Source organism: Accipiter gentilis, chromosome 24 (assembly GCF_929443795.1).
Source record: "Accipiter gentilis chromosome 24, bAccGen1.1, whole genome shotgun sequence".
Classification (NCBI taxonomy): Eukaryota; Metazoa; Chordata; class Aves; order Accipitriformes; family Accipitridae; genus Astur; species Astur gentilis.
In genome coordinates this window covers 1,736,277-1,748,542 of record NC_064903.1, presented here as the reverse complement: position 1 = coordinate 1,748,542, position 12,266 = coordinate 1,736,277, and the positions used below count along the sequence as shown (strand labels likewise).

Sequence of the window (12,266 nt, the reverse complement as noted above, 5' to 3'; positions counted from 1 at the left end):
TCCTGACACTTTACATCCATGTGAAAGTGCTGTGTCCAGGTCTTGAAAAGGGGAACTCCCTCTTCCCTCCTGGAAGAAGAAGTTTGGGGTTTTTTTGGTTTGTTTTTTGTTTTTTGTTTTTTTTTCCTGACGCTTTACATCCATGTGAAAGTGCTGTGTCCCAGCATGAATGATACTAAAGAAAAAGATAAGCCATTGTTACTCCTCTTAGTTCTGGCTGGATTTCTGCTCCCCAGAGCACGGGAGCTGTCAGGGTTAGCACAAACCTCCACCAGCTTGTTCACCTTTTGCCTCCTCAAGGCTACAGCCAGCAGCCACTAACAGCATGAGCAGAATGTGACCCCTTCCCTTACTTTCAGGACAGAGGCAGCCAACAGTGTCCTCAGACGCACTGCCAGCAGGGAACGTGCTTACATCCTCTCAGCGGCCAAGAAAAGCAATGGGTGAGTCTTCAGCCTGCAAGTGTGGGGCAGGAGACAGGGAAGAGGCTGTTGAAGGTGGTCTCACAGGGATGGTGGCCTGACCCAAGACTCTCTGAAGGTGATGGTACCTTTCCAATGAGCGGAGAAGGCATAGCCGCCATCTCTCTAGAAGTGCCAAGGATATCTGCAGGTTTCTGCAGAACTGAGGAAATACTCCAAGAGTCTTGGGAAGTCTTCCTTACTGAGAGGGATGAAATTTCAGGAAGAGAAAAACCATGATAGTCCCCAGTTCCCCGAGGCCCACAATCAAGACTTCAATTCTCAGACTCAATTCTTAATACTGCTCTCTCCAGTTTTGTTGCGTGCAAGGGGAAAACCAGAACAAATATAAACTGCATCCAATATGGATCAGCATTTTGCCACAGAATTTGCCTTTACATCGTGTTTGAACAATAGCTAGATTTACAAGATCCTGGTCTTAGTTTCAGCTTCAAAATAGTTCTGTGGGGAAAAAGAACCTAACACAAATGTGTGGATGTGTAACAAGAATGTGAATGATGTGTGGGAGCTACTGGTGTTCAAGGCTTTGTTGTCGATCTCTTTCCTGGGAGGGGAAAAAAAGCATATTTCCAAGGTCTCTGATCTTCCAGGAGCCGTGTTAGTGACTTTTTTGCAGCTCACTTTCACTGTAAATCCTTTTCCTCTTGACATAACTCAGGGTGACACAATGAGGCACATGGATGTTGCTAGCGTGGGAGGAAGCAGGGAGGGGATGCACCATCAGCACTCGGCTGTCCCCAAAATCAGAGAAGTGCTTGGATAAGATTTGTAAGAATGTTAAGGGTGTTTGCACTGGCTGCTGGTTCCTCTGGTGCACTGAGTATTGTGTGGTATGGAGGGAGGCAGGTTTGTATGCAGGAAGAAAAACAGCCATCAGAAAAGTGTAAAATTAAAAAGGCCCTTTGGGGAAGCTTCATTACTTCACATGTTATAACTAGCTGCTCTTCCTATTTTTATTTCCTCTGCTCTGTAATTTGCACAGGTTTAAGACACCTGGTCACTGTCAGCTCTGCCCAAATGGTGTTACATGCCCCCTTGATGCCTTGCACCATATGGGTCAATTATGGGTCAGAGACTCTGTGGGTGCTGCCCCTGCCAAAGGTGTGTCTTTACCTCCAAACTTCTAACTGTTGCCTTTATGCTTCCTTTACAGCAGTCCAACACAAGAATTTCCACCCTTGTTTGCCAAGAGGTAGGTCACTGATCCTCTAGAAGTACTGCTGAAGTTGTGCGTCTATGTACTGTACTAGGGCTACTGTTAAATGCTGGGATAGGAGATCCCCAGGTGTTCAAAGCAGAGGAGGGACACTTCCCTTAAAACAGATGCTCTGGGTTGAATCATGCTGGCTTTTGAGAGCCACCGAGAATACAGCGCTGATGGTGCTTTGGATTATGGGCAACCTGAAACAAGGAGAGGCTCATTCCCTGCCTTTTGTCTTCCAGGGAAAGCTGGTTCCAACCAGCAGGGTGAATACTTTTCAGGCTTCAGGCATTTAACTTCTAAAGCAGTTGGTGTGATAGGGAAATGATACCTAGGGCACTCTCTGGAATTTAAGCGTTCAGCTAATGCTATTGGTAAAGTGACTGTGACAGCAAAATGCCACTGATTTGGGCTGAAGATCTCACTTCATTCAGCCAGTTGAGATGCTCACCAGTAGCAGAGTACAGGGAGCATGAGGAGCAGGAAGAATCTGCCGCTAGGGGAAACAGAGGGGAAACATAGCTTAAGGGAAAACAAGAATAAACTGCTTGGATTAGCTAGCAGTGGAGAATAGGAAACAATATGATATTTGTCTCTCTTTTTGTCTTTTGAAAGAATTGAGATAGAAGAAGAGGAAGGCCAACAGAGGAGGAGTCCAACTGTGTCTGGTTCATGCAGGTTTACACCAGATGACAACAGGTATTTACCTAATCCTGGAGTAGTGTGTTGACTGTCTTGTATTTTAGGGCACACTGTCTTGCCATCTTTGCAGATAACTGCATTTGTCTGCAAGGTAGCAGCTATGTGAACACAACTAGAGATGGAGGTTTTTCAAAAGAGACTTCTTGGAAAATCCTGATTGCCTCTTTCTTGCAAAAAGGGAAAGATTCAAAGTGAAATATGACCTCAGCTAACTTGGTGACACAAATGGGCAGACATGGCGACAGGGCCAGTATGTCATAGAGTACCCAGCTGACAGCTCTGGGGGGTGACAAACTGCATTTAACTACAGGCCAACTCTAATGTGATTTGTACAGTGTAAACCTGCCACTGAGCCTCTCTCCTGATCACACTCTGCAGCCCAATCAGTCCTGTCTTCACAAGGTGCTCATATGCCACAGGAATGAGTCTGGTGGCACTTCTGCAAAGACAACTCACAGGAGGAGTCAGAGCAGCCATCAAGCAGCCATCAGATAGTAATGATTTTCTTTTACTAGCAAACTTGACTGCGTGAACTGACCCCATCACCTAGACATGAAATACTCAATATCTCATTATTTCCAGTCCCCTGAGCCAGCTCTCTGCTTTCGTTAGACTTTAGATTTAATTATTCTACTGTGATGGCAACAGATAGGTGTGACCGGAGAGGTTTGAGAGGTTCATTATCTTTAAATTGATCTTTGCTTTGATGGGAAATGTTAGCCTCGTTTCAAGCCCCCAGCCCTTTTCAGAGGCTACTGTGGAGGCCAAGTATACACAGAGCCCTACAGAGCTCTGACAGACAAGCCAGAGCGTTCTTGCCGTAGTATGCGAGACCTGGAGACAGGCTGTCTCTGGTGTAAAGGGGCAGCAGTGATACTCTCCCTTAGTCTGCACTGGTCAGGAACAGCTGGCACGTGGTGTGGGCTGAGTGAGACCAGTATGCAGAAATGTTTGGCTGAAACGGAAATGTTTGCCCTAGGAGGGAGAATCCTTCTCTGTTTTCAAACAGATTCATTTAATTTGGGATTCAGCTCTCTCTTCCTGCTCTGAGGGGTGGCTTGATGCCAGGCAGCAGCATTATTAGCTTCTCTGCTACTCCGGTCCTTGGTGGGCCCAGCAGGGAGTCCAATAAATGGGCCCTTTCAGCCTGAAATGCTTTATTTTCAGGCTGAGGGAGCTGCCTCATGAATTTTGGTAGCAATTTTGTGCCATTGCGGTGCAGGTTTGAGGCAGCTCTGGGAAGCAGTTACTCTCCTTTCCTCACATATTACACAAGTGCACATAGTGAAATCAATTTTGTGACTGCACTGAGCTTTAATCTATACATTTGGGGAAATTGATTTTTAGTGCAAACTCAGACACTGGGCATAGAAACAGCTCCAGCTGTGTTAAATAGGAAAAGCCAGTTTCTAAAGACCAAGTATTTCAGCAGAAAGGCAGATACTAGTCACATCAGTGCAACAGTGCATATAGGGACAACTACGTGTGTGAGTCCTTGCACTGCAGGGTTTGGCCTCACTGCCCAGGAAGCAGACACAAGAACTGTGGGCCAGAAAGCAGGATGTGTCCACCCACAGGAGAAGGTACCTAAAATATCTTCTGTCTTTAATGCTTTGTTACTTGGGTTTTTTTTGTCAGTACTAATGGGCTGAGAAAAACCACCGCTGGGTCTTCCTGGAATGAGCCAAAGACAACAGCAATGTCTCCCTCCAGGTAAGTGTTACAGCACAGCCAGGATGTCTTGGACGTCTTTTGTGGCTGTATCAGCCCACATGTCACTGTAGGTCAGAGACTTCAGTGGGCACCCCTCTGGGAGATGAAATGAAGCAAATTTATCAGTCTTGTACATGGGAGACTTTTTCAGATACAGGCAGCTGTTTTAAAAAAGATTTTATGTCTGAAATGCATGTTATGTCCTGCAAGGATCTGACAACATCCTGATAGAAGTGCTCCAAACCTGAAAGGAAAAAACCCAGACATGCTGAACTCTTTCTTGCCAAATATGTGTAGGGGAATAATTTTCAGTGGCTTTCAACTTTGTCTGATTGAATTCATGACTATAGTATAAACAATGTTGAAATAGTTTTCCATAGCACTGGAAACAGCGCTTTGGTTACTGACCTTGTTCTGTTGGTTTTATTCTTTGTGTATCATTGGCAGAAGGCAGATATTCCTGGAAATATCAGTTTTTTGAATTTAAAAAATGCTTCTGATAAGACAACTTTGTAAATGAGTGTACTGAAAACATTGATGTTTGTTTTCCATTTTATTTATTCACAGAAAGCAACACTTCAATGCGGGAAGATTTTGGCTAGCTGCAGTGGGGAGCTGGTTTGTTCAGGAATGACAGCTTTTTTCTTTGCCTTCTCTTGCAGCCCTGAAATAGGCAGTAAGAGCCAGCCAACCACATCCTTCAGTGAAATTTCAGAGAGAATCTCCACTTCTACTGAAATCAGGTATGTCTGTTGACCTTGCCTCATCTTAAAGCTCCGCTAAGGATAGCAAGGGGCATGCTGCACTGGAGAGTTTGGCTCTGCTTGGTGGTATTTTCCCAGATTCATGATTGTTCTGGACACAGTGCAGTCATGGAATAATAAATACTATAGCATAGGGAATCTAAGAAAGGAGCATTTTACAAAAGCATTAGTAATCTGGGAGGAAATATACCCAGATGGAAGCTGTGGGCCTCCCACAGGTTGAACATTACCCAGTTCTTTATGATGAAAATATGAGCCCAAAAGCTGAAGACCTTTCTATCTCCTAAACTTATCAGGCTTTCATTTTAATCCAATCCCTGCACTGTACATAGCACACTTCCAACAAGCACCTTGCTGTGCAGTTCCTATGCCTCACATTGTGTCCCCTCATCTCCTTACCTAATTGTTTTTGCTGTTTTGCTTTCAGAAATGGTGAAAACAGACAGGCCTCTAATGGGAAATCCTCATCTGAAACTGTCTCACAGCATGGGGATAGGTAAGTGGTTGAGAAAGGCTGATCTGTGCTGCTGAACATAAGGTGTAACCCTGCTTTTTGCTCAGAAATAGCATATACCTGCTGGTGGTCTCAAACAGATGGGATCTCTCCAGTCATGGCACTGGGCTACACTCCAAGAGCATCATCTGCTGGCTAAGCTGCAACTTGTCAGTTTTCTCTATTCTTCCTTCACCTCCCTCAAGGATTCTCCTCTCTGGCTCAGTCCCTAAAGAGTCTACTTCATGCTTTTTTCTTTCTTTCTTTTTCCCTGCTCCAATTGCCCTCCCACTACTGTTCCCTGGGGAGCTTCTTCCACCTACAAGAGATGTGTTAAACCTCAGTGCTGGTGGCTCCTGCTAACATTGGTTCTTGTTCTCTGCACCCTGTAGAAAGTCTGAAGGGGTGGCTGAACAATGGGAAAGTGTAAAAAGCTCTGTTGTTATGGAGGAAAACCTAAGAAAGAAGGAACTGACTGGGAACCTAACAGTATGGGTACAGGTGCTGGACACGTTAAGGGGCAGAGCTCTGACATTGTGTAGCTGCACAGGTAAAACAGGGAACTTGAAGCTGAGGGCAGGGAAGCTTCTGGCTGTCCTGAGAGAGAGATCACTCCCTCCTTGTATGCTTTTGTCCAGTAGTCTTTATTCTCTGGACTGTACGCAGAAGCATTTCAGATTTTTAAAATATACCCCATATTAGCAGGGATCTTTTTGTTCTCAGTGTTACCACTCTGAATTTTTGGCTGCACCTAGACTGAAGTAGTCAGAGTTGTATATGTGGCCTCACCTTTTGCTCTGTTGTGCTTAAGCAGATGTAGAAGACTTGGATTCACCAAATGAGTTTCTGTAGCATATACAGTTAATTCCAAGTCATTCTCTACCTCCATCAGTGAAGATAAAGCTAGAAATGTTCGCAAACCACTATCTCGGGCTGAAGCAATGTCTAGAGTGCTTGAGAAAAGGTAGAGGCTGGACTATTGTCATGGTCATTCAACTGAGGCCCCTAAATATATCCTTGTATGTCATTGCAGGGACAGCCTGATTACAATGCACTCATTGTGCTTGGGGTCATTTGGGTCACATAGCTGCTCCTAATTGTGAGTCAGTTTCTCAGAGAAATTAGTGGATGCCTCATTATTTAAGCCACCTAAAACTGGAGAAAGGATAGTTGGCAGGGAAGGAAAGAGACAGACGCACTGCTTGACAGGTCTATGGGAGTGAAAGATGGGTGGAAAGTCCAGCTGGTGGACCTGTAGGAAGGCCTTTCTGGCCCATGAGCAGACAAAGAACAACTGTTGTAGGGTACTTACGCTCACCCAAGCAAAGGGGTTAGCAGTACCTCACTGCAGGGAGCAACACATCTCTCTAAGTAACCCGTGAACTGCAGTCAGGCCCACTGTACCCAGAAGGTTGGCCCTTCCTATCCTGATATATTGAGTTAGCCCCATTTTGTGTTCCTCCTAACTCAATGTTAGTAGACTGTTCTAGGATGATACAATATAAATTCTGTCAGGTCCTACCTCACTGGCATTTTCCTTTTTCTAGTGACAAATCTTTGAAGGAAAAGTCTGAGCCATTCCCATGGGATGAACTGGCCCCCAGAGCAACTGTGGTTTCCACGAATGGAAGGTAGAGCTAGTGTGAAATTTATTGACTTGAGCATTGTGCAAATCAGAAACTGCTGCTCTTGAGCTGTCTGGAAACTCTGAATGGATATTTACTGATGGAAAAACACAGTTCAGTCTGTGCTTTGCAGAACTGCAGCAGTTTCTCTAAAATTTTATTTAAGAAGAGGGGAAAAAAGAAAACACTACCTTCTTCACTAAAATCGTTTGATATTTTGTTCCAGTTTTTTCTTTATTTTCTATGATACAAAAAAGTAATCACTTTTGTGGGTCATTTCTGTGTTTTCTGGGTTTATTCCTAAATGTAAACCAATTCTAGAATGTAAATTATTTTTTTTACAGTGTAAGGAGGTTCACACTCAATGTATCTCCAGGCCTCCAACCTCCACGTACCTATTTGCTTTTGCAACAAGAGACCCCCTAAAAAACCCCAAAACCCAACCACAAACCCAGACACAAAAGGAAATTGCACATCCTGTAAACTGTCTGGCAACCCAAAAAGTCCAATGACGAGGAACAGTTGTTCTCTAAGGTCTTGTGGAAAGTTGTTAAAGATCCCATAATCACAGGCAATACAGTGTAACTGAGGTGGTAGTTGTCTCCAAATGCCCAAATGAAATCTGCCATCACCGCTCAGCTTGCCCTTTGTGTGTATGAGAATCACCTGCCCCCAGCCCTCCAGGACCTGTCCTTGGCAGGATCCTGCCCGTCCCATGGGCACCAGTGTTTCTGGCATGCAACCAAGCTGATAGCCAGTGGATCTCCTTAGCCTGGGCTCCACACTGCGCTGCTCTTCACCACTGTCAGTGGACCTTGCTGGAGGCACACCTCCCTCTCTAGAAAACACTGGTTTAATTTGATCTAGAAACCTCTGCATCTGAGGGTACTTCTCAGTGATCCACTGAAGGCAACTAAACCAACTCAGTTCCTGCCTGTTCTACGGCAGCATGTGGCAGTCTTTATGGCAGTCCATTTCACAGCTTTTCTAGGGAGTCTGCACCCTCACTGGAAAAAAATTTAGAGATTTACAAATCAAGAAAGGTTGCAAAATACTGAGAGCAGTGGCTGTGCTTCTGTCTTGCCCGACAAAGTAGAAGTGAGGGAGGAAATGCATTGCCCCTGTGGTATGCAGGAGAGGAGAAGTTCAGTGATAGCTGTTCACTCATGGGCTGTTCAGTACCCACAGCCCGGAAACAAGAAAACAGAAACATACGATTTTGGATCAAGACACCTGAAGTTCCTCATTTTGTCAGCTCCCCTGAGACAAGCCAGAGAATGTCAGGGATGTTCCTTCCCTTCTGTGCATGCAGATGGAGGTGCCTGTGTGGCAGCTGTGGGCTGTAGGACATCCCACTGGTTTTGGAAGAGTCCTGGCTTGAATTTCTAGGTGACTCCATACCACTGACATCTGTCATATGTTGATGATGTTCAGAGTTACTAAATGCTCCTTTGTAGTTCATACACACTGAATTTCATGCAAGTTTCTTGCCATTTTACCTGTAGAAATATACTGGGGAACATCTCTGGGAAGTTTTAGGGATTTCCTCCTCTCTCTTTTATTAAATGCATAAGAAAATAATTGTAGAACATTACCCAAACCAAAGATGCTTTCTAAAGCTGAAGTCTCTCCTTTTCAGTTATCCTGAACACACAGAAACCACCAATGGAATTTACCCACCAAAGTAAGTGTAAACCTATTAACAGTCTAAAATACACTTTTTCTCCTTGATTTTAGAGTGAGACCTCTAAAATCAAGGAGACCTACTACTACCCTAACAAATGTGTTCTGGGAGCAGCACTTGCATGCATTTGCAAAGTGGGCATGGACCTGATCCACCAGCTCAAAATGGACTGAGATCTTTCAGCTTCTTTCCTTGCACTAGTGTGACTTGGTTGGATTTATGTCTCTGCCCTTCAGGTCTGCTGCAGGAAATTTACTGAGCTAAGCAGGAAAGAGGAAGAGATGTTATGTTTGAGACAGAAAAATCTCATGTTTGATATTTTTGCTTCTTGCTCTGTTCTCCAACTTGCTAAGTTTCCTTCTGTGATCCACAAAACTCCCTCTCTTACCAAGTCCAACTCCGTTTGCAGGGACAGACCTGCAGATGCTACAGACAAGCTGCACCGTCAGTATGAGACCTCTCGCTACCCGGATGATGCAAAGTCTGAACCAAGGTCAGGGCCTGGTGCTGGTACAATGCTGCTCGCAGCAGGCGGGTCTGGGGAGAGGAAATAAGTAACTCTTCTGGAGTAGAGTTGGAAGCAGAATCTAAATTGGGCAACAAAACAAGGGGATCCAGAAAATCCTAGGTGGCTAAACAGCGGGAACAGCATTCTTTCTGCTCACTGTTACACATCAACTTCTTTCTACAGAAGCAGCCTGGGAGCAGAAACAGTAGCTTTGTCATTGCTTTTAGCATTGATCGCAAAAGTGTCTCCATTCCACATGCTTTTTAGAGCGTGCTTGCTCCCCTGACAATGTCAGAGGCACAGAGTCAGGAAGGAATTACTGCTGTTGACACCAAACACACTAATCTCCCCAAAGGTGCTTTCTTCACTTACTCTAGTCTGTTATTTTGGGACTTGACTCCATGTATTGGCTTAGCAAAGCACTTGAGGTGAAAAAATAATGTCTTCAAACCTCCCAGCTAAGGTGACAAGGATCACAAGGTTCCCAGTAGGATGGTATAAAACCCAAGACCTAGAGCTGCTGCTAGTAATGTAGGAATGTCGTCTTCCCCAAAGTTACTCATATTGTGCTTTGTCCCAGGTGCATGATCCTGTGACAGGCCAGAAAAGTCAGTATCCAGCCAAGACATGTGTGAACTGAGGCCAAGTAACTTCATTAGTTCCACTAACAGCCTCTATTATTCTTGATTAGAGATAATGAAAATGTTTTTTCTGAAGGAAAATCAGTTCTCTGAGAAAATTACTGTCTGTTTTCTGGTCTCATATAAAGTGCAGTGTTCTATTTCTAACACAGTACCCCTTGAAGCCTTTGGAAAGCTATCAAGCTGTAGATGCCTTCCTTTTTATGACAGGTCTAGCTTGCAGTCAGATGCCCCTTCTCCTCCTACTGAGAGAGCCCCTATGCACCTGGAGGACACAGAATATTCCTTTAAAGGGTAAGAATGGAGTAAATTTAACGGGCATATGAGTAATACTGACAATTAAGGGAAATTTGAATGGGCAGGCACAGAAAGAGTCTTCTTTTCACAGCTTTTGTCCCAAGGATGAGGGCAACTGTTCTGAGGTTTAAAACACAGCTTGCAAAATAAACCAAGAGGTTTGCATTGTATCCCTCCTCCATCTTCTTTGATATGAGCCAAGCACCCCAGCTTTTTTTTCCCTCTTGGTGCTTGTGTGCTTGGTGGGATTCAGTTACTACCTTCTTGTTTGCTGGTAATCCAGTGAAATGCTACAGAGATGCTGGAGTGGCAGCAAGGGAGCTGAAAGGCAGCTGAAATGCACTGAAATGCAACTGTAGTCTAAATATGGTCCCTAGAGAAAAATCTTGGTGTGGGACAGTGAATGGTAGAGTTTGACACAAGCCTTGCCTGGTGAGTAGTTAGTATTCACTAGTGCAATGATTCACATGCCATTTGTTAAAGATCTAATGGGCCTTTCTTTGATTATCAGATCTGTCCTGGGCTATGAGGAGAGAAGCAGCACCCAAGAGAGCAGATACACAAGTCCTGAGGTCCCAGCATACAGCAAGCCTTACTGGAATGAAGCAATGTAAGGTCCTAGCTAACCCCATGTTTGCTAATATGTTCTTTCTCATTGCTGAAAGCCTTGGAAATACTGATTGCTTAGGAAATACTGAGCACAAGAACAGCAGCATAATAAGGGCCATTTGTCTAAGCAGCTCTAAACTGCTCCTCTCTTCAGCATCCATTGAAATAGTACATTTCCTGCCATGTTCACTGAAGACTAACCACATAGCAAATGCTTTTAAAATTTCCCCATTTCTTCCCAGCAGCCCCTAGCCTTACTGCATGTGGCACAGTTCAGCTCTGACTTCCCTTCGGTTCCACCTGTCCTGTGCTTATGAGTCTGGACAGAGATGTCTGCTGCATCCTGTACCAGTCCTGGGGTGGGATATGAGTGCACCTCACCCACTTCTCCCTTGCCTTCTGCAAGGAGAAGCCCAAGGCACGGAGCCAGATATGAGCTGGGGCAGTAGGACAATTGGGGTGCACTCCTGGGAGTCCATTTGCATGGACTGCTACAGCTTTTGAGTACTTTGGATTTTTCACCCTAGTGCAGAGATGGCAGAGGTCTCTAAAAACTCACAGAAAAAACAGCTAAACAGCTATCATCATCATCGCCATCATTTCTGCAGCACTGTATACCCTAAAACCTTAGTGGAGACAGTCACAGTGCTCCCCCGGAGGGGTTCCTACCCCATGAGATAAGCAAACAGAAACCCAATGAGCTAAAAGGTGTTTTGCCAAAAGACTTGTAGTGAGGGAGGAGTCTCCTCCATCAGGAGACTGCTGACGAAAGCGAGGTTTTGCTCTGCAGTAGTTGTTCAGACCCTCTATTGCCACAGGTGAGAAAAAAAGATCCTTCTAGAAATGCTGAATACTTTATCCCATCCCTTTTAGACATCTTCACTGAATGCCTATTTCAGATGCCAACTGTACATGGCAGCAGGACTAGGAATAGGCTACATTTCTCCTCAGTCCAACATTGTTTGTACTTCCATGTCTTTACTATCAGTCCTTGATGGCATGACTTAGGTCAGGTCTCCTTATATAATACACTTTTTCTGGAACAGAAAACAGCTCCAACACAGCCATTTCCCAAGTGATTCCCTCAGAGTCCACCTCTGATCTTCTCACGCTGGAATGACTCCTTTTCCTGTAGATCCAACTCTTCTCTGATAGACAGCAGCATTGTTACTCCGAAGGTCCAGTGCAAAGTCAACATGCATCCTGAGAAAAGGGAGTTTGAGCTAGAAAGGCCAGGGGAGATGGAGCTGGTTTGAGTGGTATAATTAGATACACTGAATGAGGGAGTCTGGCTACAAAAAGAAAATTTCAGAATATTGGACAGGAAGGAACATTTCAACTTCAGCCTCAGGTATTATCAGACACTGTATCAGATGTGATGCCTGTCCTGGCATACACAACCTGATGTATGATATAGCCACAATCAGACACTGTATCAGATGTGATGCCTGTCCTGGCATACACAACCTGATGTATGATATAGCCACAATAAATAATCTGATACACTGCAGGTCTACCTTCATGCTAGAAAGCAACACAGCTAGAGA

General features: G+C 44.6%; 1 protein-coding gene across 1 annotated transcript in view; it reads left to right on the top strand.

Annotated features, from left to right (window-relative positions):
• ZNF185 (zinc finger protein 185 with LIM domain) overlaps positions 1-12,266 on the top strand; it is a 51,344-nt gene that overhangs the window by 23,817 nt on the left and 15,261 nt on the right. The window contains exons 9-19 of the mRNA XM_049828100.1: positions 360-443; positions 1,636-1,674; positions 2,299-2,382; positions 4,024-4,098; positions 4,761-4,841; positions 5,290-5,358; positions 6,903-6,986; positions 8,620-8,664; positions 9,074-9,199; positions 10,024-10,107; positions 10,622-10,720. Of these exons, the coding sequence (XP_049684057.1) occupies positions 360-443; positions 1,636-1,674; positions 2,299-2,382; positions 4,024-4,098; positions 4,761-4,841; positions 5,290-5,358; positions 6,903-6,986; positions 8,620-8,664; positions 9,074-9,199; positions 10,024-10,107; positions 10,622-10,720 (870 nt within the window). The remainder of the gene's footprint in view (positions 1-359; positions 444-1,635; positions 1,675-2,298; positions 2,383-4,023; positions 4,099-4,760; positions 4,842-5,289; positions 5,359-6,902; positions 6,987-8,619; positions 8,665-9,073; positions 9,200-10,023; positions 10,108-10,621; positions 10,721-12,266) is intronic.